Source organism: Dipodomys ordii, unplaced genomic scaffold (assembly GCF_000151885.1).
Source record: "Dipodomys ordii isolate 6190 unplaced genomic scaffold, Dord_2.0 Scaffold114, whole genome shotgun sequence".
Taxonomy (NCBI): domain Eukaryota; kingdom Metazoa; phylum Chordata; class Mammalia; order Rodentia; family Heteromyidae; genus Dipodomys; species Dipodomys ordii.
In genome coordinates, this window is record NW_012267330.1 from 3217378 (window position 1) to 3244494 (window position 27117).

The following is a 27117-nucleotide window of genomic DNA, read 5'->3' on the forward strand; positions in this document are numbered from 1 at the left end:
ACATTCTCAGACTTTTTTTGGTCAGTCTTGGGGCCTGAACTTGGGGCCTGGGTGCTGTCCCTGAGCTCTTTTTGCTCAAGGCTAGAACTCTACCACTTTGAGCCTCAGCACCACTTCAGGTTTTCTAATGGTTAACTGGAGTTAAAGAGTCTCATGGGTTTTATGTTTGTTTTTGTGTTTGTATGTGCCAACACTAGGCTTGAACTCAAGGCCTTGTGCTCTTACTTGGCTTTTTCACTCAAGGTAGATACTTTACCACTTGAGTCACATATCTAACTTCAGTAAAATCCATAACAAAACTCCATTCCAAATTAGAATCTATGTTCTCACAGGAGATAGAGATGAGTGGTAGAGATCTTGCCTAACATGCACCAACCCCTGTACTCCAGCTGAGCATAGCAGAGAAAAGAAGAGTTATAAATTTATATTCTTTTTTATATTCATTTAAAATTAGGCAGGGTTCAAATAAACATTTATGAGGTACAGAAATTTTTATTTAAATTTCCCCATTGTTATGGGAGCAGATGAAAGCAGTTAAGGTAAAACTTGTCCTCAAATCACTGAAAAGCAGAGGCCTAGAATTAAAAGGGAGTAAGGTGGCTTAAATATCTGCTTAAATTTTAGGTTTTTAGGTTAAAACATACCTGATGGGCATCATGTTTCTGCAATGTTGTTTGTATATGGTCAAGTAATTCTTCTGGGGCTTTTTGGCTACAATGCAAAACTTCTCTCTGTAGATCCAACTGCTTCTCAAGACTCATGTAATTTTGCTTTAGTAAGATTGGCTGTGAATAAGTCACAAGTCTCTCTTGAAATCCTGGTATCTCAGAATCACTCGAGGGAGCTTCATGTTCATTTTTAGATGAGTTCAATTTATAAGTACTTGTATATTTAGCTTCTGCAAAAGGTAGTGGAATGAATGAATGCTCTAGATCCTCAGATAGAAAGGAAGAAGAAAGGGCAAGCTCCGCAGATTCAATTTTGTTAAACTGACTTTCTTTGTTTAACAGCAGCTCTTCTTTGGTGTTCTCATTATGATACACTCTCAAATCACCTTGCTGAGGCAGAAGAGACTGTGAAGAGCTCAAAAACTTACCATGTAACGTGGAGAATTCTGCATTACTGCTGTCGGTTGAGAAAGACTTTTGGGTTCCTTCAGAGCTGGCAACAGGCTGTGCTACCTGGGATGCAAATGAAGAGCTAATCTGCTCAGATGATACCCTTTTCTCCAATTTACATAATTTCTGTAAAAGCAGTTCTTCTTGAACTTCTTGGCCAAAGCGAATGACTTTCCTTTGTATATCTAACTGGTGTTGCAATGTCTTGAAATCACCATGGTGAGCTTGGATAAAATGCTCAGAAGATACTTTTGCCTCAGATTCATGTTGTCTGGGCAACACTAACTCTTCCTGGGGTTTCTCAATAGAAGGAAAAGAACTTGTCTGTGCATGCAAGTGCTCTTGAAGTGTAATCAAATTATCCTGTTGAGGTAATGTATGTGATAAACTCAACTGACTATTAGGCAAAATCAGCATCTCCAAATTACTGGAGGAGGGCGTACTATCAATGTTTGTAGGACAGCATTCTTGGGTTCTTTCAGATTCAGTAAGAGGTAATGAAGCACATGGATGATGTGTTATTAAGAGTGAGGGAGAGATGCCACCCTGCTCAGGAGACACTCTTTCCTTCCAACTCTGCTGGTTCCATGAAAGCATTTCTTTCCTAGCTTCCTGTCTAGCTTGAATGATGCCTTCCCTCTGTGTAGCTAATTTTTCTTGAAGTGCCTTCAAATTATCTTGTTGAGGCTGTATACAATGTGACAGCTGTACAAGCTTGTGCTGTAACTTGGGGATCTGAAAATGTCTTGACGTTTTATTATCACTCTCTATTGAAACTGGCTCCTGGGTTAAACTAGAGTCAGCAGAAGGTAATGATGTAAATGAGTGCTGTTCTATTTGAGGTGTAAACGAAGAAAAACCAGTTTGTTCAGAAGATGTATTATCTTGAGTTTTCTGACTAAAATTTACAAACTCTTTTGGTGTGTCTATGTATTCTTGGTGTTTCTCCAAATTATCTGGTAGAGGTAGCACATGTGAAAATCTTAAAAGTCTTTCCTGGAATCTAGGAATTGCAGAATGAATTAAGGGATCTGTACTGTCACTCTTGATTGACATGAAATCTTGCAATCTTTCAGATTTAGCTACTGGTGATAGCGAAGAGGTGCCACTCTGTTCAGAAGAAATTCTTTTCAATTCAGTTTGTTTGTGTACAAATTCTTGAGATTCTTTTCTAGCTCCAAGTATTATTCTCTGTATATGTGATTGTTGTTGGAGTGTTGTGAAATTTTCTTGCCCTGGCAAGCTATGCTGTTGGAAGCTAAGAGAAGTATCTTGAAATGCTGGGCTGATCAAATTATCAGAGGGAATTATGCTCTCCTTCTTAGATAAATAATGTTTCTGAAATCTAGGCTCAGATTCAGTAGAAGATGGTGAAGTATCTATATGCTGAACTAATACTGGTGAGAATGAAAAACTCATGCGCCCAGGCTCAATGTCCCTCAAATCCTTTTGTCTATGTAAAAGTATGTCCACATGAGCATTGTATCTAGCTGGAGGAGTATCTTTCTGTGTAGCCAGTTGTTCTTGGAGTAACTCTGAACTATCATGAAGAGGCAGGAAACTCGAAGATCCATCCTGAGACACTGGGATTTCAGACTGGCTTGACAGAAACCCTTCCTCATTCTTAGATAAATGTTGTTCCTGGATTTTTCTAGATTTTGTAACAGCAAACGGTAATGAAGTAAACATATGCTGAGCTACTTGATGTGGCTGAGAAGAGGTTGCAGACTGTTCAGAACATAGTCCTCCATCCAAATCACACTGCTTACCTACAAATAAGACTTCCTGAGCTTCCCGTCTAGCCTGTAGGCTATCTTTAACAACATTCAATTCTTTGTGAGGAAATTTTAAATTATTTTGCTGTGATAACATAGGCTGTGAGTAACATATAAGACTATCCTGAAGTTGGGTCACAGGATTGCTTGAGGAAGCTAATGTAGCATTTTTGGCTACAGAAGATTCCTGGGCTCTCGATTCAGCTTTGGAATAAGCCAGTGAAGCAAATGAATCTGCTACAGTTGGGAGGAATACAGAGAAGCCAATCTGCTCTTCCAACTCCTTCTGTTTATGCAAAAGCAATTGCTCCTGTGCTTCTTGTCTTGCCTGAAGAATATCCTTCTGGAGTTCTAACTGTTGTTGAAGAGCCTTCAAATTACCTTGCTGGGCTGTGATAGTCTCTGAGGATGTCAAAGGCTGATCATGGATCTGGCTGCCTACAGAATGGCTTATACAAACTGCACTTTTGTTTATGTTTGATAAAGGCTCCTGAATTTTTCCAGATTCAACTTTAACAGGGAGAAGAGTAAAAGAATGTTCAGGTACCAGTGGTAGGAATGAAGGAGGTTCAGTGAGCTTAGAAGACATATTTTCACTGTCCTGTGATACTTGTTGGGAATCTAAAGTTTGAAAAGTTGTTAGCCTAAATGTTTCAGATAGTTCTCTAGCATTTTGTATTTGTGCCCTATCCGATGACAAGGTCCTTGAAAGTATTTGTGACTTATTAGGGACCAACCAGTCTGTCTGTTGTGTTTCAGTTCGAGAGAATTGCCTTACATGTTCTTGTGAGTCTAAAGACTTATTGGCTAAAACATCTGAAGTGCTTAGTATTTCTGTAGTTTCTACCTGTCTTTGTGGAATATGACTCTGTCTTAGTGGAATGTGACTTGGTCTTAGTGACTGAATATGATCTTGTTTTAATTTGGAGGACTGTATGGGCTGCACGGGCTTGTATTTGTAGGGACTTAACTTTGGGCTCCGACTCTGATCCCAATGTTCTGATACAACAGAATCAGATACCAATGATGTGGTTGACGAAGAAGGGTACTTCCCTTTTAATATTGTTTGATATTCTAGTAACCGTTTCCTGGCAGTTTCAACAGATTGTCTGTGTAACCTATCAAAAACAAGCACAAAACAAGGTTTTTTATTTTTAAATTAAAAAAAAAAGGCTTCACATTCTCAAGTATTTACATACTGAATTTAGCAAAGAGCAATCTAGGATTATCTATAATCATGGCAGACAAGGAACACTCCCATTGCCCTTGGAGAAATCAAAATGCTAAGTTCTAAACAAATCCCAGTCAGATGCTTATATAAATCAAATAATTAATCCTGAAGATGTAGCCTACTATTACACAGAAATTATATTCTAATACCTGTTTTGCTGTAAGAGTTGCTGTTGATAGTTACGAATCATCTGCCTATGGTTATCCTCATCAGAAATGATAGTGCTTGATGCAGAAGCAATGCCGACCTAATAAAACACAAAGTTAATTAGAAAGCAAATTTCAGAAACAAATACTAAAGTTTTTTGTTTTTGCCAGTCTTGGAGCTTTAACTCAGGGTGCTGTCCCTGAACTTCTTTTGCTCAAGGCTAGCATTCTACCATTTGAGCCACTTATGTAGCCACAGAGCCACTTCTAACTTTTTCTGAGTAGCTTATTGGAGATAAGAGTCTCACGAACTTTTCTGCCCAGGCTGGCTTCGAACCACAATCTTCAGATCGTGAATAGTTAGGATTATAGCACACGAGCCACGGGCACCCAGTTAATACTGAAGTCAAAACAAAACAAAACAAAACAAATTGAAGTTCTATAATTATACGTTTTTATATAGGCTTTTCTTTTTCAGTCAGTCCTGGGGCTTGAACTCAGGACCTGAGTGATGTCCAAGGCTAGCACTCTACCATTTGAGCCAACTTTTTTTGGTAGGAAACTGGAAATCAGAGTCTCACAGACTTTCCTCCCAGGCTGGCTTTAAACAATGATACTCAGATCTCAGCCTCTTTAAGTAGCTAGGATTAACCACTAGTGCCCAGCTTTATTTTTTAGAAAATGACTGGAAATTAGGACTGAGAATACAGCTGTTATAGAGCACTTGTTTAGGTTTGATCCCAAGCACTGCAATAATAAATAAAAATGAAATAACAAAGTGTTTTTAAAACAAACAAAAAAACCTCATGTAATTTGATCTAATGGTAATAGTTACTCAACTCTGAGTGTGAGTGTTTGTAGCCCATGAATCCCAACACTCAGGAAGCTGAGGCAGGAGGAGGAACACAGTTTAAAGCTACCTTGGGCAGGCTACATAGTAACCTATTTTAGAACACAACACAAAATTAAAAACATTGGCATGTCTATAAAAAGAAATGAAGTATTCTACTTTAGTGCTAAGTCTAAAATCTCTGCATACACATTATGGTATATGGTCATATCTGTTTTGGCACCCTACTAAAACTGAAAAGAAAAAAAAACAAACTTATTTGTCTATACAGATAACTTTATTTAATGATCAAAACAAGCTTATTAACTGACCAAATAAATGTAGATGAAGGGCATTTTACATTTCTGAATATTACGACTGCTCATATTTCCTTTTCCTCCCCCATAGTTTGTGATAACATTTCCTACACCCTACCTCAGGCTGCTGAGTTCTTTTTCTCTTGTCTTCTTCCAACTGAGCCTGGAAGCAATCTGTTTCTAACCTTAATTTTTGTTGTTCAATTTGTTCCAGTAATTCCAACTGCTTTCGCTTTTGCACTTCTAGATCCATTATCTAGGTAATGAGAATGTTATTGATCTGTTAACAACAAACTTATACAAAAGAAAATTTATATGCATTAAATTAAAAACAGGTTTAGGCCAAGTGTAGTTGCTCACACATGATATCCTAGCTATTATAGAAGGCAGAGCTCTGGATGATCATAGTTCAAGGCCAGCAAAGATCAAAAGGACCCCATCTCAACCAATATAAAACTGGGCATGATGGTGGACATCTGGTCTCGCAGCTACATGGAAAATGTAAATAGGAAGATTACGGTCTAGAACAGCCTAAACAAAAAGACCTTATTTGAAAAAAAAACAATGAAGTCAGAAAAGGGCTGGGGATATAGTTCAAGTTGTAGAGGGCCTTGAGTTAAAACCCCAGTACCACCAAAATAAAAATTAAAAAAAAAAGAGGAGGAAGAAACAGGGCTCATTACCAGAAGGAGTTTTATTTATGCTACTAGTAATACCAAAGGAAGACAGGAGAGATGTGAAAAGACAAATGAGAAAAAAAGCTTAATGTGGAAGAGAAAAGAGGGAATTAGGGCATTAATGATTTCTGTTTTCTGGGAGGCAGGAAACCACGATTACCACTTAAGAGTCACTTCCAGAAAAGCTGCAAACACTGGGCAGCTGAACTCTGCTTACTTCTTTAATTTACATTGTTCCTAATATGAATATTACTAAAGAAAATAAGTGTTGGGGCCTCCAGTAACCATTTGATTTCTTAGGAACAGCGGTTAAGTACCATAGCTATTTGGAAGCCAAAGGAGTAGTCTGTTTTGTTGCCTGCCAAATGCAGGCAACAATGTAGTTCCTGGCTTTGCAAATATTTACTGAAAAAGAAAAAAGAACACAGATGTAGTTGGGTTTTTTTTGGTTGGTCGTGGGGCTTGAACTCTGGGCCTGGGTGCTGATCCTAAGCTTTTCAGCTCAAGGTGAGCACTCTACCACCACTTGAGCCACAGCTCCACTTCTAGTTTTCTGGTGGTTAATTGGAGATAAGAGTCTTATGGACTTCCAAAGAGGCATGAGCTAGGCGAAAGGTTTAGCACAACAGTAGAGTGCTTGTCTAGCAAGTTTATCCCTAGCACTGCTACCCAAAATTAATTTCTTTAAAGTATTACCTTTTAAAATCTTTTGGGGTTATATAAAGCCCATCTGGGCTGTCGGATTATGGCAAGGATTTGGTAATTCAACAAACATTTCATTGGGCACTTACTATGTATATAAGGCATTTACAAAGAGAACAGTGTCTAACTTTTAAAAATTTTTTCAAATTTTATAGTAATACAAGCATATAATACAAAGTAGACACAGTATGGGTCAAATGAATGAGCAAAGACAAAATATATTTTATCAGCTAAATGTCGGTGTAAGACAAGATAAAAAACATGATACCAAAATTAGCCAGACAGTAAGACAGATTACATGGGTTAAACAAAATCACAGTATCTAGGAAAAGAAAACGTTTAAAAATAAAACTTCATAACCTGTTTCTGCCTTGCTGCTGATCTAACTCTGACCGCTTCTTCTTGAGGATGAAGTAGAATTGAGCTCTGAGCGACAGCTGTGCCAGGTAGAGTTTCATATAGGTCTATGAAAATGCCCAAAAGAAAAATTAGTTTCAATAACAGAATACTGACTGCAATAAATGCCCTACCATTCATTTATTACATAATCCTACTAGGAAAAATACCTCAAATACCTACCAAGTTTAATCTGAGGATGTGATAAAAAGAAATACCTTTTTCCTTTCCAGTGTCTCTGTGGCGCAGAAGTGGTTTATCCTCACTAGAGAGTGGTCCAGACTCAATTGTCAATGTATCACTTTGGATAACTGTAATAGATTATACCACTGTTATAACCATATTATCATTGTCAAGCTTAAAGGGAGGAATAATTAAAAACTGACATTCAGATTACCCATTCAGTCTACCTGAAGTGAACCACTTACTTAAGATCCCATCACCTTCTTGATGATCATATATATTATCTATCAAACCCAAGGACCTTATCACAATATAGAACAGAAGACTAAAATCATGAACAAGGAGAAAATAAAAGAACTGGTTTAAAATGTATGCTGACAGTTTTCAAACACAATGGAAAAGCACATAATAGGTGAAGTATCAACAGTAACAAAGAGAAGTTTAGGAAAAGTCAGTATATCTTTGATATGTTTAAATGCAAGGATTTTTATTATTTGTGAAGTCAGGACACGAAAGAAATCAACAATTTACTCTCACAACATGAAGGTAGCAGCCAGATACTCGGAGGCACTCACTCATTCACTTAACTGTTTGGCACTTAGCTACCAAGGGATCCGTGGTAAATGAGAACAGGCTTTGAGGAAATTTTTTAACAGGGTAAAGGGAGGGACAAATCCTTCATATAATTATCCTGGAAAAACTTAAGAGTTATATAACAGAATGAATGTGTTAAAGATAATATTGAGTTAGCAGGTCTGATCTGTTTTTTGGAGGAAATGACCTTGAAGCAGACACCTAATAGGTACAGAAGATGCAGCAGGTAATAAAAGGCCCTGTGAAAATAAAGAAGCTTGGCTCAAAGAACTGAAGGAGGAGAGCCCTCAGGTTCTGAGCTCAAGGGCAGTACTGGCAGGAAAAGAAAGGTAAAATAAAAGGTGCTGCCAGCTGAGTAGCCTGAGTAAGTGGGATACTGTGGTTCATCTCTGTAACTCCAGTTACACAGGAAACCAAAGGAGGAGGTCTGTAGTCTCTAAACAATCCCTCGTCAGAAAGCAGCCAGTTGTAAGAGACAAGAGGTGAGGTGCACCACTTCTACCTGGCTATGTTTGTGTGTGTGCATGCACACATGCATGCATGTGTGGTAAAAAGTAGAGCTGCTGGTTTGGGGCACTTTTCTTCCCCTCCACACCTGTGACAGGGTGGACAGGGTAGGAGGTGGGGAGGAGAACTAAAGATCCGTGCGCATATGGTCAGGAGAGGGGAAGGATGAAGCAAGATGAGTATTGAGAAAGCTTGCTCATACAAAAGAACTCAGTTATGTATTAATAAAAGGTTCCTGTAATTACTCAGATGGTTGCCCTCTTCTCACTAAATTCTTTCCATTAAAAGATTTCTTTGGGTCTGGGTGTATGGATCAGTGGTAGATTGCTTGCCTAGCATGCATGAAGCCCTGTGTTCGATTCCTCAATACCACATAAACAGAAAAAGCTGGAAGTGGCACTGTGGCTCAGGGACAGTGCCCAGGCCCTGAGTTCAAGCCCCAGGACTGGCAACTCCTCCCACTCCCACCCCTCACCCCCGAAAAAAGAGAAAGATTTCTTCCATGTCTATGGCTATAAACAGTATACACATGTCTGATTTCTTAAGTCATATCTCTTGATTTAAGCTATTCAACTAATTCAACCAACACTAATTGAGCACCTTTAATGAAGAGCACTAGGCTATGATAATATAGCATATCAAACATATAAACAAGGGGCTGGGAAGGTGGCTCAGTGGTAGAGCGCTTGCCTTGCATGCCTGAGGCCCTGGGTTCGATTCCTCAGCACCACATAAGCAAAAAGAAAAAAGCCGGAAGTGGTGCTGTGGCTCAAGTGGCAGAGTGCTAGCCTTGAGCTGAAGAGCTGAGGGACAGCGCCCAAGCCCAGAGTTCAGGCCCCACTACCGGACCCCCCCCAAAAAACAAAAAAAACCTAAAAACATATAAACAAATCAAACATATACTGAATATGTCCAGCTGCCAATGGCTCATGTCTATAATCCTAAATATTCAGGGGACTGAGATCTCAGGACTGCTGTTCCAGGCCAGCGCAGGCAGGCATGAGACTCTGATCTCCAATAAATACTTAGAAAAAGCCAGGAGTGGAGCTGTGGCTCAATGCTAGCCTTGAGCACAAATAGGCTCTGGGATAGTGCCTAGGCCCTGAGTTCAAGCCCCAAGACTGGCAAAAAAAGAAAAAGAAAAAGAAAAAAGAAAGATGTACTGGTACACACTCCTGAAGGTAAGGAGGATCATGAGTTTAAGGTTTGGCTGGTTACATACTGAGCCTCTCTCAAAAAGCACAGTAATCATAGTTACTCAGGAGGCTAAGATCTCAGCATCTCAGTTCAAAGCCAGCCCAGCAACACAAATCAGACAGATATTTCTCTCCAATTAACCAGCATAAGGCTGGAACTTCAAGTATGGCTCAAGTGGTAGCACCCTAGTTGTGAGTGAAAAAAAAAAACATCAGGAAATAAAAAGCTTGAATAGACAAACGGGACTTCATCAAGCACATCAAAAGAAACCAGAATACAGACCTACCCTACAGAATGCAAGAAAATCTTTACTAACTATCAGACAAGGGATTAATATCTAGAATATACAAAGAGCTCAAATGAACTGTGTGACTTGTGGAGAGTGACGAGAGGGAGAAAATAGGGGAAAGCAAAGGGTAACAATGTCCAAAAAGAAATGTACTCATTACCTGACTTATATAACAGTAACCCTTATACAACATCTTAATAAAATTATATTTTAAAAACATAGAAATGACCAATAAATATATGAAGAAATATTCACCATCAATGAGCCATAAAGAAAATGTACATCAAAATTATATTGAGAGCCAGACCTTGGGGGCTTATGCCTATAATTCTAGCTATTCAGGAGGCAGAGATCTGAGGATGACGGTTTAAACCCAGCCCAGGTAGGAAAATCTATGAGAGTCTTATCTCCAGTTAACTACCAGAAAACAAGAAGTAGAGATGTGGCTCAAAGTGGTAGAGCACTAGCCTTGAGCAAAAACAGATCAGGGACAGTGCCCAGGCACAGACGAAAACAAAAAAACTATACTGAGATTCCATCTCACTTCAGCCAGAATGGCAATCATTAAGAAAACACCACCAAGTGCTGGTGAAGATGTGGAAGGTAGGTAGGTATGTTTGTGTTTGTGTGTGTGTGTGTGTTTGTGTGTGTGTGATGTATATCTTTATACACTGCTGAAGGAGGTTCTTTCAAAGAGTAATAAGAGATCTAACATATGGTCCTGCTATGTCATTCTTGGACATATCCAAAGTGATGTAAGCACATAATACAAATACCTCCACATTCATATTTACTGTAATACTAGTACAAGAGCCAAGTTACAGAATCAACCTAGGTGTCCACAACAGATAGACAGATTAAAAAATTGTGGCATATATACTTCTATAGAGTCTTTAACAAGATACAAAATAATATCATTTACACAAAAGGGCAATGATGGCTATTTCTCTCATTATGTGGAAAGGAGATCACAAGGGGGAAAAAAAAACCATGAACATAAATGGAGGACTGTTGGGGAAGAAGGAATTAGCAGAAAATGAAAGAGGACAGACAGCAAGGCAGAATATGATTGAAGTACATTATATACATGTAGGAAAGGTCATAATAAACTCTCTTTTATAAAACTGCAAGGATATGGTGTCATACACTATAGCTCAGTCAGGATCACTGATTCTGCACACAGTATTCTGCCATTAACCTAACACTACATTACTGAATCATATATTTCTCTTCTTTGTTGGAAAACAATAAACATAAATCAAAGTGATTACTGATTGGGGGGGAGAAAAAAACCCAAAACAAAACTGCAAGGATGGGCTGGGAATGTGGATTAGTGGTAGAATGCTTGCTTAGCATGCATGAAGGCCTGGGTTCGATTCCTCAGTATCACATAATCAGAAAAAGCTGGAAGGGGCACTATGGCTCAAGTGTTAGAGTGCTAGCCTTAAGCAAAAAGAAGCTCAGTGACATTGCCCAGGCCCTGAGTTCAACCACCAGGACTGGCAAAAACAAACAAACAACTGCAAGGATAAAAAGGGGACAAGAAGGAGTCAGAGGGATGGGAAGGTGGCTCAGTGGTAGAGTGCTTGCCTCAATCCTCAAATCTCAGCTTCTTGAGTAGCTAGGAGTACAGGTGTGAGCCACTAGCACCAACTGACCAAATTATTTTACTTGATATATCACAACGAAGACCTCCTGCATTGTACAATTAATGTATGCTAATAAAGGCAAGTGGGGAGCTACAAGTGTGGCTCAGGTGGTACACACATGTCAAGCAAGCAAGTGTGCCAGTGAAATAAGGTCTTGAGTTGAAAACTCAGAATTGAAAAAAAAAGGTATGAGAAAAAAAAAAAATCTGTGTGGAAGAAAAGACATGGGCTAGGCGTGGTGACTCAAACCTGTAACCTGGGGCTAAGAGCAACTTTGAAAGACTCCATCTCAGACAATGGCTGGGTGTTCTGGCACACACCTATCATCCCTGCTATGGGAGAAGTATATTGGTCCATGCTTGTTATCTCTAGCAAGATAGGAAAGCACAATTAGGAGGATGGAGGTCCAGCCAAGCATAGAGACTCTACCTTGAAAATAACCAATGGAAAAGGGGCTAGAGGTATGGCTTAAGTGATAGAGCACCTGCCCATCAAGGGAGAGGCCCAGAGTTCAATTCCCAGTACTGAAAAAAAAAAGTATAAACAGCCTAAATGTCACAGCTACAGCCAACAATAGGAATTTGGTTAATTTTGATTCACTGACTTCACTGAGATTAGTATGTATTCTACAGAGACTCAATAAGGTTTTCACTATTTGTTTTTCTAACTTTTAACCTCTAACCTCAATGTTTCAGGAATGAGTCTGTTTTTAAAAAACTTAAAAAAGTTTGTGCTATCAAATAGACAAATGAAGAAAATGTTCTTTCCTCACCATCAACTGCTCCTGCTTCAACTGCTGCTGTTTTGCTCTCAGATTCACTAACAGTTGTAGTCATTTCACATTCATCTTCAGACATGGATTTAATTGTCCATAGGGATTTTTGGCTTCGAATCTTATTTAGTAATTTTTTAAAAAGAATTCTTGATGGAATTTGATGAGTCTTCACTGCCAAGGGGAAAAAGAAAGAAAAAAACTCACTTATTTAGTACCTATTATGTGCCAGGCAGAGAGTGTTCTATCATTATACTCAGTTACTGCTATGATCCCTTACTTAAAATAAAAATACAACTTTGGGACTGGAAATGTTGCTTAGTGGTAGAGTGCTTGCTTAGCATGCATGAAGCCCTGGGTTCGATTCCTCCATACCACATAAACAGAAAAACCTGGAAGCAGAGCTGTGGCTCAAGTGGTAGAATGCTAGCCTTGAGCAAAAGAGCTCAGGGATAGTGCCCAGGCCCTGAATTCAAGCCCCAGGACTAGCAAAAAACCAAAACAAACAAACAAAACACTCTTGTTTTCCTTACTATTACATCTTAGTAGAAAGCATGCTTAAATTTGACTTTTTCAATAATATACATGTAACACAAATTTCAAGCTTCAAAACTTAGAAGAATGCTTCTTTTGCTTATTAAATGACTATAAACTACATATTTCTAGTCAATTTGTTGCTAAGATTAGTACCTAAAATATGCTCTACTGATTTCTATACTCATAATTCAAAAACTGCTTTGTAACTTTAAAGCAAATTAAATGCTCCGAAGTTATTCCGAATGTTACTACGTGAGGAAAACTTCTCCCTTCTATTGTCATAAAGTTCCTTCAATGATCAAAAACAAAAACAAAAGCATTCTTGTAATGTTAAGAATCAGTTCAGAGTCAATAATTTTCTTTCTTTTTTTTTTTTTGGTTCCGGTCATGGAGCCTGAACTCTGGGCCTGGGCGCTGTCCCTCAGCTCTTCAGCTCAAGGCTAGCACTCTACCACTTGGGCCACAGCGCCACTTCCGGCTTTTTTCTTTTTGCTTATGTGGTGCTGAGGAATCGAACACATGGCCTCATGCGTGCAAGGCAAGCACTCTACCACTGAGCCACCTTCCCAGCCCAAGTCAATAATTTTCTATGGAAACGAAAGTCGGAGTGAAACAGTGCACTGGCTAATGAAAGAATAAAATTAAGAAATCTCCACAGATGAAAACTGGAAAACTAGTTCCTTACCCACAGCTATTCATGAGGCTGTGATCTGAGGACTGTGGTTCCAAGACAGCCTAGGCAGTAAAGTATCTGATACTCTCATCTCCAAGCAAGCACCAAAAAGCTTGACGTGGAACTGTGGCTCAAGTGCTAGAGTGCTATCCTTAAGCACAAAAGTTCAGGGACAGCACTCAGGCCCTGAGATCCAGCCCCAGGATCCATACCCATCCACCCATCCCCACCCACAGGATCCACACCCACCCACCCACAAACACAGTTTGTAACTGTACTATAGACTTACAAAATGTAGGGAACCTAAGTGCACAGATGGAACTTAAATGAAGAGTTTCAGACTTTTCTTGCCCAGGCTGGCTTTCAGCTCAAAAGTCTCAAATCTCAGCCTCCCGAGTAGTTAGGATTACAGGCTTGAGCTACCAGCTGCTGGCAGACCAACCCATTTTAAAGAAACAGATTATCAGCATTTTCCCGAGGATTGAACTCAGATATTTGCATATATAAGGCAAGAGCTCTACCACCAATTAGCATTTGGAACTTTAGTTGTCAGTATTTCAAACTGAGAATTTGGCTGAGTGCCGGTGGCTCATTCTGTAATCCTAGCTACTCAGGAGGCAGAGTTCTGAGAATCATGGTTCAAAGCCATCTGGAGCAGAAAAGTCTGTAAGACTCTTATCTCCAATTAATCACCAGAAAATCCGAAGTGGTGCTGTTAGCCAAAAGTGGTAGAGTGTTATCCTTTAGCAGAAAAAGCTTAGGGACAGCACTTAGGCTAAGCTCAAGCCTCATGATTGACAAAAAAATAATACATAAATAAAAGGCTGAATAAATGGTAGAATGTTTTATGGCTTTTTTTTTTTTTTTTTTTGCTGGATGTGGGGCTCCAACTTAGGACTTGGGCTCTGTCCCTGAGCCTCTCTGTGCTCAAATCTAGCACTGTACCACTTGAGCCACAGTGCCACTTCTAGTTTTTTGTTTATATGGTACTAAGGAATCCAACCTAGGGCTTCATGTATGTTACGTAAGCACTCTACCACTAAGCCACATTCTAAGTCCTGGTAGAACATCTCTTTAAAGATACTGCTGACTTATTAAGAAAAATGAGATTCTGAAGAAGCCAAAAATGATGTTTCAGTGGGAACCCTAGAAAAAAGGCAAATGAAGCTGGGTGCTGGTGGCTCATGCCAGTAATCCTAGTTACTCAGGAGGCTGAGATCTGAGGATTGTGGTTGAAAGCCAGACAAGGCAGATATGTCTATGAGACTCTTATCTCCAATTAACCACCAGAAAACTGGAAGTGGCTCTGTGGCTCAAGTGGTAGAGTGCTAGCCCTGAGCTGAAGAGCTCAGGGACAGCTCCTAGGCCAAGTTCAAGACCCATGACTGACCAAAAAAAAAAAGGCAGGTAAATACTGCAACTACATTGAATTTATGCCAGAGCCAAACACAGTAACCTATACTTGTTTGGATAGCAATGTAGGCATAGAATAAATGGATAAGCCAAGAATAAAAGAGTGCCCACCTGAGGAATCTAGTAGACTTATATAAGGTTGGAATCTTAGGGTTATGACTACACAGTATGGGGTACAGATAACAAGGAATCTGAGTAGTTTTTAACAGGCAATACTAACAGAGGTATGTGAGAAGGAAAAGAAGTCAGTCCAAAAGGACTTGGTCTTTAAGGAGGTATGGAAGTAAAAGAAAGGGGAAGTGTCAAAAAAGAATCCACTAGTGTGGCATGGGAAACTTCAGACTGTGGTACCCTTATTCACTAAGATAAGGAAGATAGGAAGAAAAAGTTTCAGTAGGCAAGTGATGATGCTAATTTTTTGCTGGACACTGAACTATCTGTGGGACTAGGTGAACAGTCCAGCATGCTGGAGACAGAGATGAAGGGAAGGCAATCAATGTTCATGCATTCATCATTACATAGGAAGTACCCAGTAAGAACTAGAACACAGGAGGATTTCTAAGCTTAAAAAGTGCTGACCTTTCAAACCAATTCAGAATTGAGTAGCTAATTAATCTAAGAATCTCCAGATTATGAGCACCTGAAAATAGTAACCCTCACCCACCTAAGGCACTCTCTTCCTGTAGGATTGGTCATTCTTTGCACTTAAAGCAGAACAGACCTTTCTGTTGGCTAGCAGTGGATTTTTTTTTTCCTGTGAAATACTGCCATATTGGGCCTAGAAGGAGCTTTTACCATTTGTTTCAGTAGGACACATTACTGCAGCATCCGTAACTTGAAGGTTCTCAGGTTCTTCTCTATCTTCTCGTTCCATAGAAAGATCCAGTTCTTCATCGTGAATCTGGTCACTCACCATGGGCAAAGGCTCTGGCTCAAGGTGCAAAATCAGGTTTCCTCTCACCTCTTAATAATAAAAAGTATAAAATAAAGAGATGTTTCCATTCCACCATGATTAAAAAGAAGTAGGCCGTTTAAAATCTAAAATGCTAGGGACTCTTTCAAACTGAAAGCTTATTTCAAAATAAGAACTGCTTTACCATCACAGATTTATTTTCCCACTAAAATATTTAACAGCACTGTTGAAAATCTGTGGAAAACATCTTACTCCTGTCTGCACTGTACATGTCTTCAACAGCAACCTCCAGCTCTTACCCCTGTCTGATTGTACATGTCTTCAACAGCAACCTCCAGCTCTTACCCCTGTCTGCACTGTACATGTCTTCAAAAGCAACCTCCAGCTCTCTCTGCCAGTCTTCTTTCACCTCACTTCGTTTGTATGGAAGCTCAATGAGCTGCGGTGGCATCTGGGCCACCGTCTGCCTCCTGCGTGCCAAGTCCTCTTGTTGAAGCTGTTTGAGTTCTTTCAGTACTTTCTCTTGATTCTTTAGAATAAAGAAATTAATGATAGCTTTGTCAAACTCTGGATAGTAACATTAACCAGCAAGGGAAACAAGTGGGGAAACTATGAGGAACAGAGGACCTACAGCTTCCTTTTCTCCCTTATCATTGTTCTGCACCAAAAAAATTACATTAATTAATTTAGGAATTCAACAAATATTTGCTGAATGTCAGCAAATAGGGGAGCAAACTAGGGAAAAAAAACCTCAACCCCAGCATGTAGTGGGTGAGCCCAACAGGTAGGATTTTGTTACTACTATGAGAGAGTAGCTCTGGCCAGATCACAGAGCTTCAAGCGTCTGCCAACTACTGTTCTCCTTTCTGAAGAAAGTCAGTAAGTTACTTTTAACATGAAGTTGCCATAGCTCCTACAATGTACTCCATACACAGGCAAGTACTAAGACCCAGAGTAACTCTTTTATAGCTAAAGCATAAGAGTAAGGGAAGGAAAAAACCAAAATAAACCCAGGAGAGATAGATCATAGCCACACACAATGCAAAACAGACCCATCAGGAAAATAGTCACAACAGGTACCACAGCAAAATGGTTCAGACAGGGAAAAGGAAGTATGCCAGTACTAAGAGTACTCCATGTTAAACAAACATTCATATGTAAGAAGCACAAAGTGTATAGTAAAGTGGAAGTGATAAAGAACCAAATGAGAATACATTTATTTACATAAATATTCAAATCATCTCAGTAAATTATCTGAGTAAGTGTACTACTATAACTCACTAAAAGGAAAGCAAATAACAGTGATCATTACACCACCAACATTTACTATGAACTTTGGAAACTCCATGCACATTCCCTACAGGCTTTACAAGATCATTTTCTCCTTAAAAAGCCCCTGAAAAAGTTCTCAGGAAGGCTGAATAACTTGTTTGAGATCAAATAACAATTAATAAAGAGGAGAAGTAATCCTAGCAAGTTGGAGCCACCAGCCACACAAAACTGCTATAGAAGAATGGATTCAATTTACCATTGCTTCTTATATGTATTTTTTCTATAGCTTTAAACCTTAGACTAAAGATAATTCCTTTATTTCAGTCATAATTACCCAGTTTATGAAAGCCAAAACTGTAAGGAAAATGATCATAATTTTGTTCAAGTTAATCAAATGATTTTTTTAAAAAATAAGCATTTAATTTTCACAAAATTAAAAACTCATACCTAAGGTGGGTATTTAAAATATCCAAATACATTAGTCAAATTCAGAAAATGAAATTACGTTTTTATTTCAAGGATAAGTTTTTAAGGATGAATTATTTTTAGGCTGTGTTTCAAGAATCAAAACAACATAAGGCCAAATTATTTTTACTCTGTTTCAAGAATCAACACAACATAAGTAAGGCCGAAACCGTAGTTCCCTGGTCTACAATATTTGCTTTTTCAGAGCTCTTTGACAGCCAGGACTGTGACTTTTCTTTTGTAGGTTGTGGGGCTTAACTCAGGGCTAGGACACTATCCCTGAGCTCTTTTGCTCAAGGCTAACACTCTACCAGTTTCAACCACAGCTCCATCTCTGATTTTTGAGTGGGTAATTGAAGGGGGACTTTTCTGCCTCGGCTGGCTTCGAACTGCAATCCTTAGATCTCACCTATCTCAGTAACTAGGATTATAGGTGTGAGACACCAGTGCCCTGCTGCATTTACTTTTTAATCAATATACTGCAAAGCCAGTTGCTGTTTTGCTCAATAAACATTTAATAAATGGAATCCTTAAATTTATACAGCACGTATGCACAATTAACTATATTCAGAAAGTAATTAATAGTCTCAGGTTATTTTGGGATTGAAATAACCTTTAAGAAAATCATTAGTAAAATTTTAGAATAGTAATACACTGTGAGAACAGCATAATCTAACCTAAACTTGAACTAGCAGGACAAGGGAAGTGGGAAACTTGAAATCAGATTAATCTGATATATTTAACATCCTTCTTTATCCTCTCCATTTGAGCTCATTCACTAATCAGGTCTGTAACACCACCAGTAGTCACAAGTAGAAATTGAGTCTTACCTGGGCCAAATGGATCTTTTGCATAGCTTGGAAACCCCGTGCCCATGCCTTCTCAAATTGCTCCATTCTCTCTTGTGCAGCTTGCCTCTGTAGCACTTCCAATCGGGTAGCTTCTTTTTCAGCAGCCAAATGAGCATCTGGCTAGCAGTCAATCAAGAATATTTTAAATAATTTTTTCTTTAAATTGTGAGGCAAAGAATTAGCTAAAAATAAAAATAACCTTAAAAATACTTTCCTATTTATTAAAATTAAGTATTAAGAGGCCTACAATTAATCAACTGTAAATTGATAAAAAAGGACAAAATCAGTATAGTTTTATAATTTCAAACCAAATTAAGCTTCACTCATCCAAACATATTCCTTAATATTTCTGAAGAAATTGCTGAAAGAGGCTGGGAAGGTGGCTCAGTGGTAGAGTGCTTGCCTTGCACGCGTGAGGGCCTGGGTTCGATTCCTCAGCACCACATAAGCAAAAAGAAAAAAGCCGGAAGTGGCGCTGTGGCTCAAGCGGTAGAGTGCTAGCCTTGAGCTGAAGAGCTGAGAGCGCCCAGGCCCAGAGTTCAGGCCCTATGACGGGACAAAAAAAAAAAAAAAAAAAAGAAATTGCTGAAAGATAGTAAAAAACCTACAACATTTAAGATTACATAGTAATTAAGGGAAACAGTTTTTGTCTTTGGTTTGCAGCCAACATTGCCTGAAACTGAAGAGGTAATAGGACATTGTGACTATCAAAAAAAAGAAAGCTAGTGTATACCGGTGGCTCATGCCTGTAATACTAGCTACTCAGGAGGCTGAGATCTGAGGATCTCGGTGGCAGGAACCTCCATGAGACTCTCATCTCTAATTAACCACCAGAAAACCAGAAGTGGCACTGTGGCTCATGTGATAGAGTACTCGCCTGGAGTTGAAGAGCTCAGGGACAGCACCCAGGCTCAGAGTTTAGCCTCACAACCATCAATAACAACAAAAATCAAATGCAGCACTTTCAGCATTATCCTACATGAATGGAGAGGCAGAAAAAAAAGTCTTTCTTCATCACTCTTAAATACTGCAAAAACTGTAGATATTGAAATCATAACATTATACAATTTTAAATAAATCTTAAGTAAGTGAAGTCTTCAATCTTAGAAGTTCATTCTATAATGATGATACTTACCTTTGGTACATTGACTTTAACACCAGCTATTAAGAAGTCAGCCAAAATATCTATTTGTTGCATTCTCTTTATTTTCCCTTTTTTCTCTTTCAGTGCTGGGGACTTAACACAGGTCCTCACATGCTAAGCAACTGGAAAGTTCTCTACACTTTGGCCATACTTCAGCCCATATTTGCTTTATTCTAAACCCCATATGAATACTACATTGATAGTTTACTTTCCTACTAGCCAAATATATAAAATACAAAAAAATTTAAAAATAAAATCTATAGTAGTCATAATAACAAAAATATCATTTGTCACTCGAAGCTGGTAATCTCTTTTTTTTTTGGGGGGGGGTGCAATTCCAGGGCCTGAACTCAGGGCCTGTGTGTTGTCTCTGAACTTTCTTGTTCAAAGCTAGTGCTCTAATACTTGAGCCACAGCTCCACTTCCATCTTTGTGATGGTTAATTGTAGATAAAAGTCTCACAGGCTTTCCTGACCAGAAAGGAGGGAAAAAAAGGTAGGCTTCAGACCAAGATTCTTAGGTCTCAGCCTCCTGAGTAGCATGAGTCACCAGTGCCAGATGGCAATCATTTTTAAGCCATAACTTCCTCCACAGACAAGGGTGTATAAGAGGGCCATTCTCATAGATACTTTATAAAAAGCAATTCAATGATCTGCATTAAGTATTATAGTTAGGAATCAAAAACTGCTCTTCTAGGAATCTATTCTTTTAAATGCTATGGATATAAATGTGCATTACTTAAAGAAGTAAAACCCAAAATAATGAGTTAAATAAACCCAATGATTAATTCTAAGTGACTATTAAAAATCATGTTTTGAAAACTACATGTATATGTATATATATAAAGACTAAGATTAATTCATTAAGGTATTAACCAAAATATACTTTTGGTGATATAATAATTAGCACTTACCATATTACCATGTACAAATCTAAAATTTTCACCACAAAGACCACTATTTACGATAAAAAATTTTTAAATCAAATTTAGAGAATCATAAAACCCATTATTTTGTACACTTAATGAGAGCAAGAAAATCCATTTTGAAAGAACCAGTGAAACAGCCATTATACACCTGACATGAAAACTCAAAAACATATTTAAGAGGCTTTGATACCTACTATGCTAGCATAGCCTTTAAGTAAAACTGTTTAAAATTTGAAATCTGGCAACATTAGACATAGAACCATGATATAACTCAATTCAGTGAATACAGAAGAAAGAAAAAGTCAATCACCTCTGATGTATCCATCTGTCTATTCACAAATGTGGACATATGATGGTAGGTAGAACTATTGGTTTTCACTGAAGAAATCTTTTTTATTTCAATGTTCTGTGAAGAGGAATATAAAACATAGATGTTCAGATTAACAGAGTTAACATTCACTGACAGCTGGATCCTAATTGTGTTTTAATTAGTGCTATGGTTTGTCCTCTTCTAAATCTTACACTTAGTCCCCATTATGAGATATTACTGGGGGCCAGGTGGAACCTCTGGGAGGCTCTCCTTTCAGGAGCAGACTAATCCTCTCAGTGATTAACCAGTTTTTTCCAGAGTTGCTATACAAATCAGTCTGGCACACTCCTTGATTCTGGCCATGTAACACTCCTCACCAAATGAGCTTTGCCACTGTAAAGAACAACATCAGACTGTGTCTGATGTTTTCTTTTCTCTGTAACATGCCTAGTGTATGGCCTGTGTCATTAGTGACAGAATATGGATTGAAAATTAGCTGTAAGCTCATTTGAGATGAGCTAAATATCCTACAAGAAACTTTTTACTAGAGCTAAATTACTTCAAATTTTTATGGAAGTACTAGATGTCCAGTACTTCAAAACATCTTCTAGCTGTCTTTTACTTCACTTCAAATTTCAAGTTAAAGAGAAGTTTTACACACACACCCATTCCCCCCCCCCTCAGACTAGGGATTAAGCTCATGGCCTCATACATGCTAGATAGTCATACTTCCTTCCTCTGAACTTCATTGCCAATGAGATTTTTTTTTTGGTAGTACTAGGGTTTGAACTCAAGAACCTCATGCTTGGTAAGCAACTAGTCTAGACCTTCAGTCAGACATCTAGCCCCTTTTTGCTTTAGTTATTTTTTGGGTATGTCTCATATTTTTTTTCTTGGGCTGGTCCCATCCAGAATCCTCCTACCTAAGGCTTCCCAGGATAGCTGGGACCATAGATGTATACCATTATGCCTCACATATTAACTGAGATAGGCTGGCTTTAATCTGTGATCCTGAGAATCTACCTCCAAAGTAGCTGGGATTACAGGCATGAGTTTACTGTACTTGGCAAGGTATTGCATATGTAAATAAAAACCAGAAAAGCCCCCAGACTATTATGTTTTTTCCATACTGAGTCATAAAAATCATAAAAATTCCACTGTAGTGCATATCAGTTTCACTTCTCAATGTTTAATGACATATTTTGTTTTGGTGTTGAGGCCCTGGCCAATTAATTTAAGTATACTAATTCAGAACAAAATAATTCTCACAAAGCTGAGACAAATTACTACTCCTAATTTCCTACATTTTGTCATAAAAGCAGATTTGGTCTATCACATTTTGCACTGGCATCTAGTTAACTCAAACACAAAATCTCTTAATTACCTACTGTATGATGATACTGAAAAGTAAGATAAAATAATGGTCCCTGCCTTTAAGGAGCTCAAAGTAACGGTTCTAATAATACAACATTTTACATATAACATGATGAAAGAAATATTTACAAGGAAATGCTAATGATTCTGCCGACTTTCTTCTGCACTAGGCTAGCCTGTCTTTTCAAGTAGGTATACAGTTTTTCTTATAATATAGGGTCATTGTGACAATTTTTGTCCTGATTTCTAAGAAAACTCGTAAAAACTGCAAAGTGTAAACACTGACACAAATTCAACACAAGCTTGAAGGAAGAAAAGTGTAAGAATGGACTGAGAATCAGATTTAGCTTTAATGTAGAAAACTGAGCAATAATTTTTTTTTAAAAAAGAAACAATAAATGGGGCTATGGCTTAAGTGGTAGGGCACTAGTCTTGATGTGAAGAGTTGAGGGACAGCACACAGGCAGGCCCAGACTTCAATCCTCACGACCAACCAAAAAAAAAAAAGAAGAAATAATACTAAGAAAAAGGGACAAAGGTGGTATTAACAAAAACTAATATAACCAGTAACTACAGTATTATTGTCTGAACTGCTTTAAGAAAGTGGGGACAAACCGGCCCTCTACTAAGCCAATTAAAATCAGGATCTTTGGGATGGTGGGATGGAGCCTGGCACAAGCTTTCAGATGATAAATATCTGGCCAAAGCTGAAAATGAGTTGTAGCAACCTGCTGTACCACCAGAAAAAGGGGAAGGAAGAAAACACGAAAGAACAGAAAGAAAATGAAATTACAAAGAAGAAATTCAGAAATAATAATAATACACTAACTTATATCAGAGAAGAATGTTCCACTCCACAAAAGATCTTGCTAGCTTCAGAAATATGATCCTCAGGGTCTCAATCTCCTGAGTAGCTAGGGTTACAGGAATGTGCCACAGGTGCCTAGCCACTCAGTAACTTTTAAAGTCAATGCTTCAAAACCAAAGCAAACCAAAACAAACCAAAACCAAACCAGCCAAGCACAGTGGCTCATGCTTGTAATCCTAGTTATTCAGGATGTTGAGATCAAAGGATCTCAGTTCAAAACCATCCCGGGCAGAAAAGTCCATGAATTTCTTATCTCCAATTAACTACCAAAAAGCCAGAGGTGGAGCTGTGGCTCAAGTGGCAGAGTGCTAACCTTGATCAAAAAAGCTCAGAGACAGAGCTCAGGCCCTGAGTTCAAGCCTCTCAAGACTGCCATACATGTGCACATACAAACGTACACATATATACGCAAGCAAAAAAAAAAAACCCAAAAACCAAAAAACCCCAAAAACCACCAAACAGACTTCTTTATGTAATTGGAGTAAAAATAAGATTTAATTCACAATTCCTAATGGCCAGTACTTCCAGAAAAATAAAGGCATAAATGGACATACTACACACACACTCTCTCTTTCTCTCTCTCTCTTCCCAAAACTGGGGCTACATTTTAAAGGTTAAATTATCATCAATTCTAGGAAGGTGCTGGGGCTCATGCCTGTAATCTGAGCTACTCAGAAAGCTGAGACTTGAGCATTACAGAATATGGACAATATGCCAATATGGACAGAAAAAGACTCTATCTCCAGTTACCTGGCAAAAACCCCCTGGATATATGTGGCTCAAGAGGCAGAGGCACTAGCCATGAGTGAAAAACCCAAGTAAGAACATGAGGCCATGCATTCAAGATTCAGTGTCTGCACATATCCGTGCACACCCACATATTTACACACTCAAAATTATCACCAAATTGAGCAATACTAGGCAATACATGAATAAGTATTGCCTTTTTTTTATTATTATTATTATTTTGGGTCTGGTTGTGGGGCCTGTACTCTAGGCCTGGGCGCTGTCCCTCAGCTCTTCAGCTCAAGGTTAGCGCTCTACCACTTGAGCCACAGCACCACTTCCAGCTTTTTTCTTTTTGCTTATGTGGTGCTGAAGAATCGAACCCAGGGTCTCAAGCATGCAAGGCAAGCACTCTAACACTGAGCCACCTTCCTAGCCCAAGTATTGCTTTTTTTTTTTTTTTTGGGGGGGGGGTCCGGTCGTGGGGCCTAAACTCTGGGCCTGGGCACTGTCCCTCAGCTCTTCAGCTCAAAGCTAGTGCTCTACCACTTGAGCCACAGCGCCACTTCCGGCTCTTTTCTTTTTGCTTATGTGGTGCTGAGGAATCGAACTCAGGGCCTCAGGCATGCAAGGCAAGCGCTCTACCACTGAGCCACCTTCCCAGCCCAGTATTGCTTTTTTTTAAGTCTACATATCAGGATAAGATTGTTACCGGTATACATTAGTTATACAAGGGATTTTTCATGGTAACATTTCTATACATGAATACAACATCACCATCTTCACCTCCTCCACTCTCCCTTACTTCCCCTCTTTCCAACACATTCTCCACCAGTCTCACTGTTCTACTTTCATAGATGTACATAAGCTGTTTTAATCACTGATCCTCATTCATCTCCATGTTATCAGATCTACAGCTCTCACTGAGATTCTTTATGCCATTTTCCTATATAGTTGTAATGTACTGCACAATTATTCATCATCCATACTTAGTCTTCCCTTTGTCCTTGTCCCTCAGAAAGAATTATATTTTACGTGTATGCACATATACTCCAGATACACTCAAATGTTACTTACACAATTAAAGATTAAGTTTTGTTTTTGTGCTAGTCTTGGGGCTTCAACTCAGGGCCTGTGCATTTGTCCCTGGGATTAGCACTCCATCCCACTTGAGCTACAATCCATTTCTGGCTTTTTAGTGATTAATTGGAAGTAGAAGTCTCATCGACTTTCTTGCCCAGGTTGGCTTTGACCCATGATCCTCGGATCTCAGCCTTCTGAGTAGCTAGGATCACAAGCATGATTCACTTGTGCTTAGCTAAAGATTTAAATTTAAACAAATGATAAACTCCAATAAAATTTAAACATCATGAATTATTATGAACTAATTCCTCTCAGAGCTCAAAGTAATTTACCTCAAAAGGAGCTGGAGGAGGAATTGGCAAGCTTGTAATTTTGGCAGATCTCTCCTTTTCCACAAGCAATGCTTCCTTCCGAGCATTTATATGCCTTAAAAAACAAGAGGTCATCACTTAATCTCTCAGGTTCTATCAGAGTTAGAAACATCAATGGCATAGACTCTAGCCTGAGCCTACCGGCTTAGCACACTATATAACAAAAGCCCATCCATAGTGGACATTACCAACTGGAAGAGGCCAATCTACGGAAAACTCTACAACATATTCACAAACATCTAGTACTCTTTAGAACAGTTACAAAGTACATGTCAAGTAAGATGGGCCACTGTACAAACTGACCATCAGACACCATAACAGACTCTTCTTCTTTTTTTTTGTCAGTCATGGGGCTTGAACTCTGGGCCTGGGCATTGTACCTGAGCTTTTCAGCTCAAGGCAAGTGCTCTACCACTTGAGCCACAGCACCACTTCTGGTTTTCTGGTGGCTTATTAGAGATAAGAGTCTCATGGACTTTCCTGCCCAGGCTGGCTTTGAACTGTGATCCTCAGATCTCAGCCTCCTGAGTAGCTAAATTACAGGCATGAGCCACTGGTGCCTGGCTAGATTCCTCCATTTTTAAAACATGAAGAAAACCCCCAAAACAAAGAAAACCAACCTAATGACATCCACAAGGTCTACAACCTGTCCTAATGTTTTTTTTTTTTACATTTTTAAAAATTATTAGATCTTTAAGTAGTTGTACAAAGAAGTTCCCATTCTACAAAACAGTACATGAGTACAAGGTGTCTGATAACATTGTCACCCATTGCGACTAACCCATTGTCCTAACATTCTTAATCGCATCAATTTTATTTCCCTTTTACATCAGAGACAGACAGATTTTAGATTTTGGCTACCTTACATTCTGAGTAGGCCATCCATTTCTGCAGAACGTTCAGACTACAACATGGCAATACTCATCAGTTATCACAAGTAAACCTTTCCCCCACTGCATTGTTTTAAATGTACTTTAATAATGCAGGGGATACACTATATGACTTTTACATAATAGGCTTACATAATATCTTTTTTGCTAGTCCTGGGGCTTGAATTCAGGGCCTGGGCTCTTGTCCCTGAGCTTCTTTGCTCAAGGCTAGCACTCTACCACTTGAGTCATAGCGCCACTTCCGGCCTTTTCTGTTTATGTGGTACTAAGGAATCGAACTCAGGGCTTCATGCATGCTAGGCAAGCACTCTACCACTGAGCCACATTCCTAGCCCACACAATATCATATATACTCTTTTTTCAACAATGTTAGCTACGGTTGAAAATAATATGGTAAAAATTACACTACCAGGTTTTCTGTTTCAGAGACATTTCTTTTTGAATTTTCTGTAATTTCAGGGCTTCTCTATGTCTCACTTCTGCTTTTTTCTTCCTTTCTGCTGCTCGCCGTGCCACAGCATCCAAATCTGGTTGCTAAAAGTACATATTACTTAAAATGTCATGTTAAACAAATGCATATATATTTCATATCAGTATAGACATTACTTATTTTTGTCATCTCTGCCCTCATGCTACCCAGTACCTCCCAAAGCATAATAATAATAATATCACCAATCATAGGCTACAACAGAAGCAAGGACAAACAGAAGCAAGCTAACAGAGTTCAAACAAGATAACATGCTAAATATACAGTAATACTTGGGTGTCTCTCAGCCAGGGAAAAACCATTCAGTGCCACTGAAATGACCAAGGTTGGAGAAAACTGCACCGAAGTACAAAGTGGTGTGTGTGTGTGTGTGTGTGTGTGTGTGGTATGTGCTGGTATGGAGGCTTGTGTGTGTGTGTGTGTGTGTGTG

At 38.8% G+C, this 27117-nt stretch overlaps 1 protein-coding gene across 8 annotated transcripts in view; it reads right to left on the reverse strand.

The window, feature by feature from the left end:
* The window catches only part of Cep295 (centrosomal protein 295kDa), a 44869-nt gene that overhangs the window by 15164 nt on the left and 2588 nt on the right, over positions 1-27117 (reverse strand). For 4 of the 8 annotated variants that reach the window (XM_013028831.1, XM_013028830.1, XM_013028833.1 and 1 more), the window contains exons 3-14: positions 26610-26734; positions 25272-25365; positions 20889-20984; positions 18486-18626; positions 16264-16447; positions 15801-15968; positions 12383-12556; positions 7410-7502; positions 7156-7259; positions 5535-5672; positions 4274-4371; positions 645-4011 (exon numbers count right to left, since the gene is read on the reverse strand). In XM_013028831.1, the coding sequence (XP_012884285.1) occupies positions 645-4011; positions 4274-4371; positions 5535-5672; positions 7156-7259; positions 7410-7502; positions 12383-12556; positions 15801-15968; positions 16264-16447; positions 18486-18626; positions 20889-20984; positions 25272-25365; positions 26610-26734 (4782 nt within the window). Of the gene's footprint in view, positions 1-644; positions 4012-4273; positions 4372-5534; positions 5673-7155; positions 7260-7409; positions 7503-12382; positions 12557-15800; positions 15969-16263; positions 16448-18485; positions 18627-20888; positions 20985-25271; positions 25366-26609; positions 26735-27117 lie in introns of those variants that run through there. The other 4 variants (XM_013028832.1, XM_013028835.1, XM_013028836.1 and 1 more) reach the window with 4 other exon arrangements.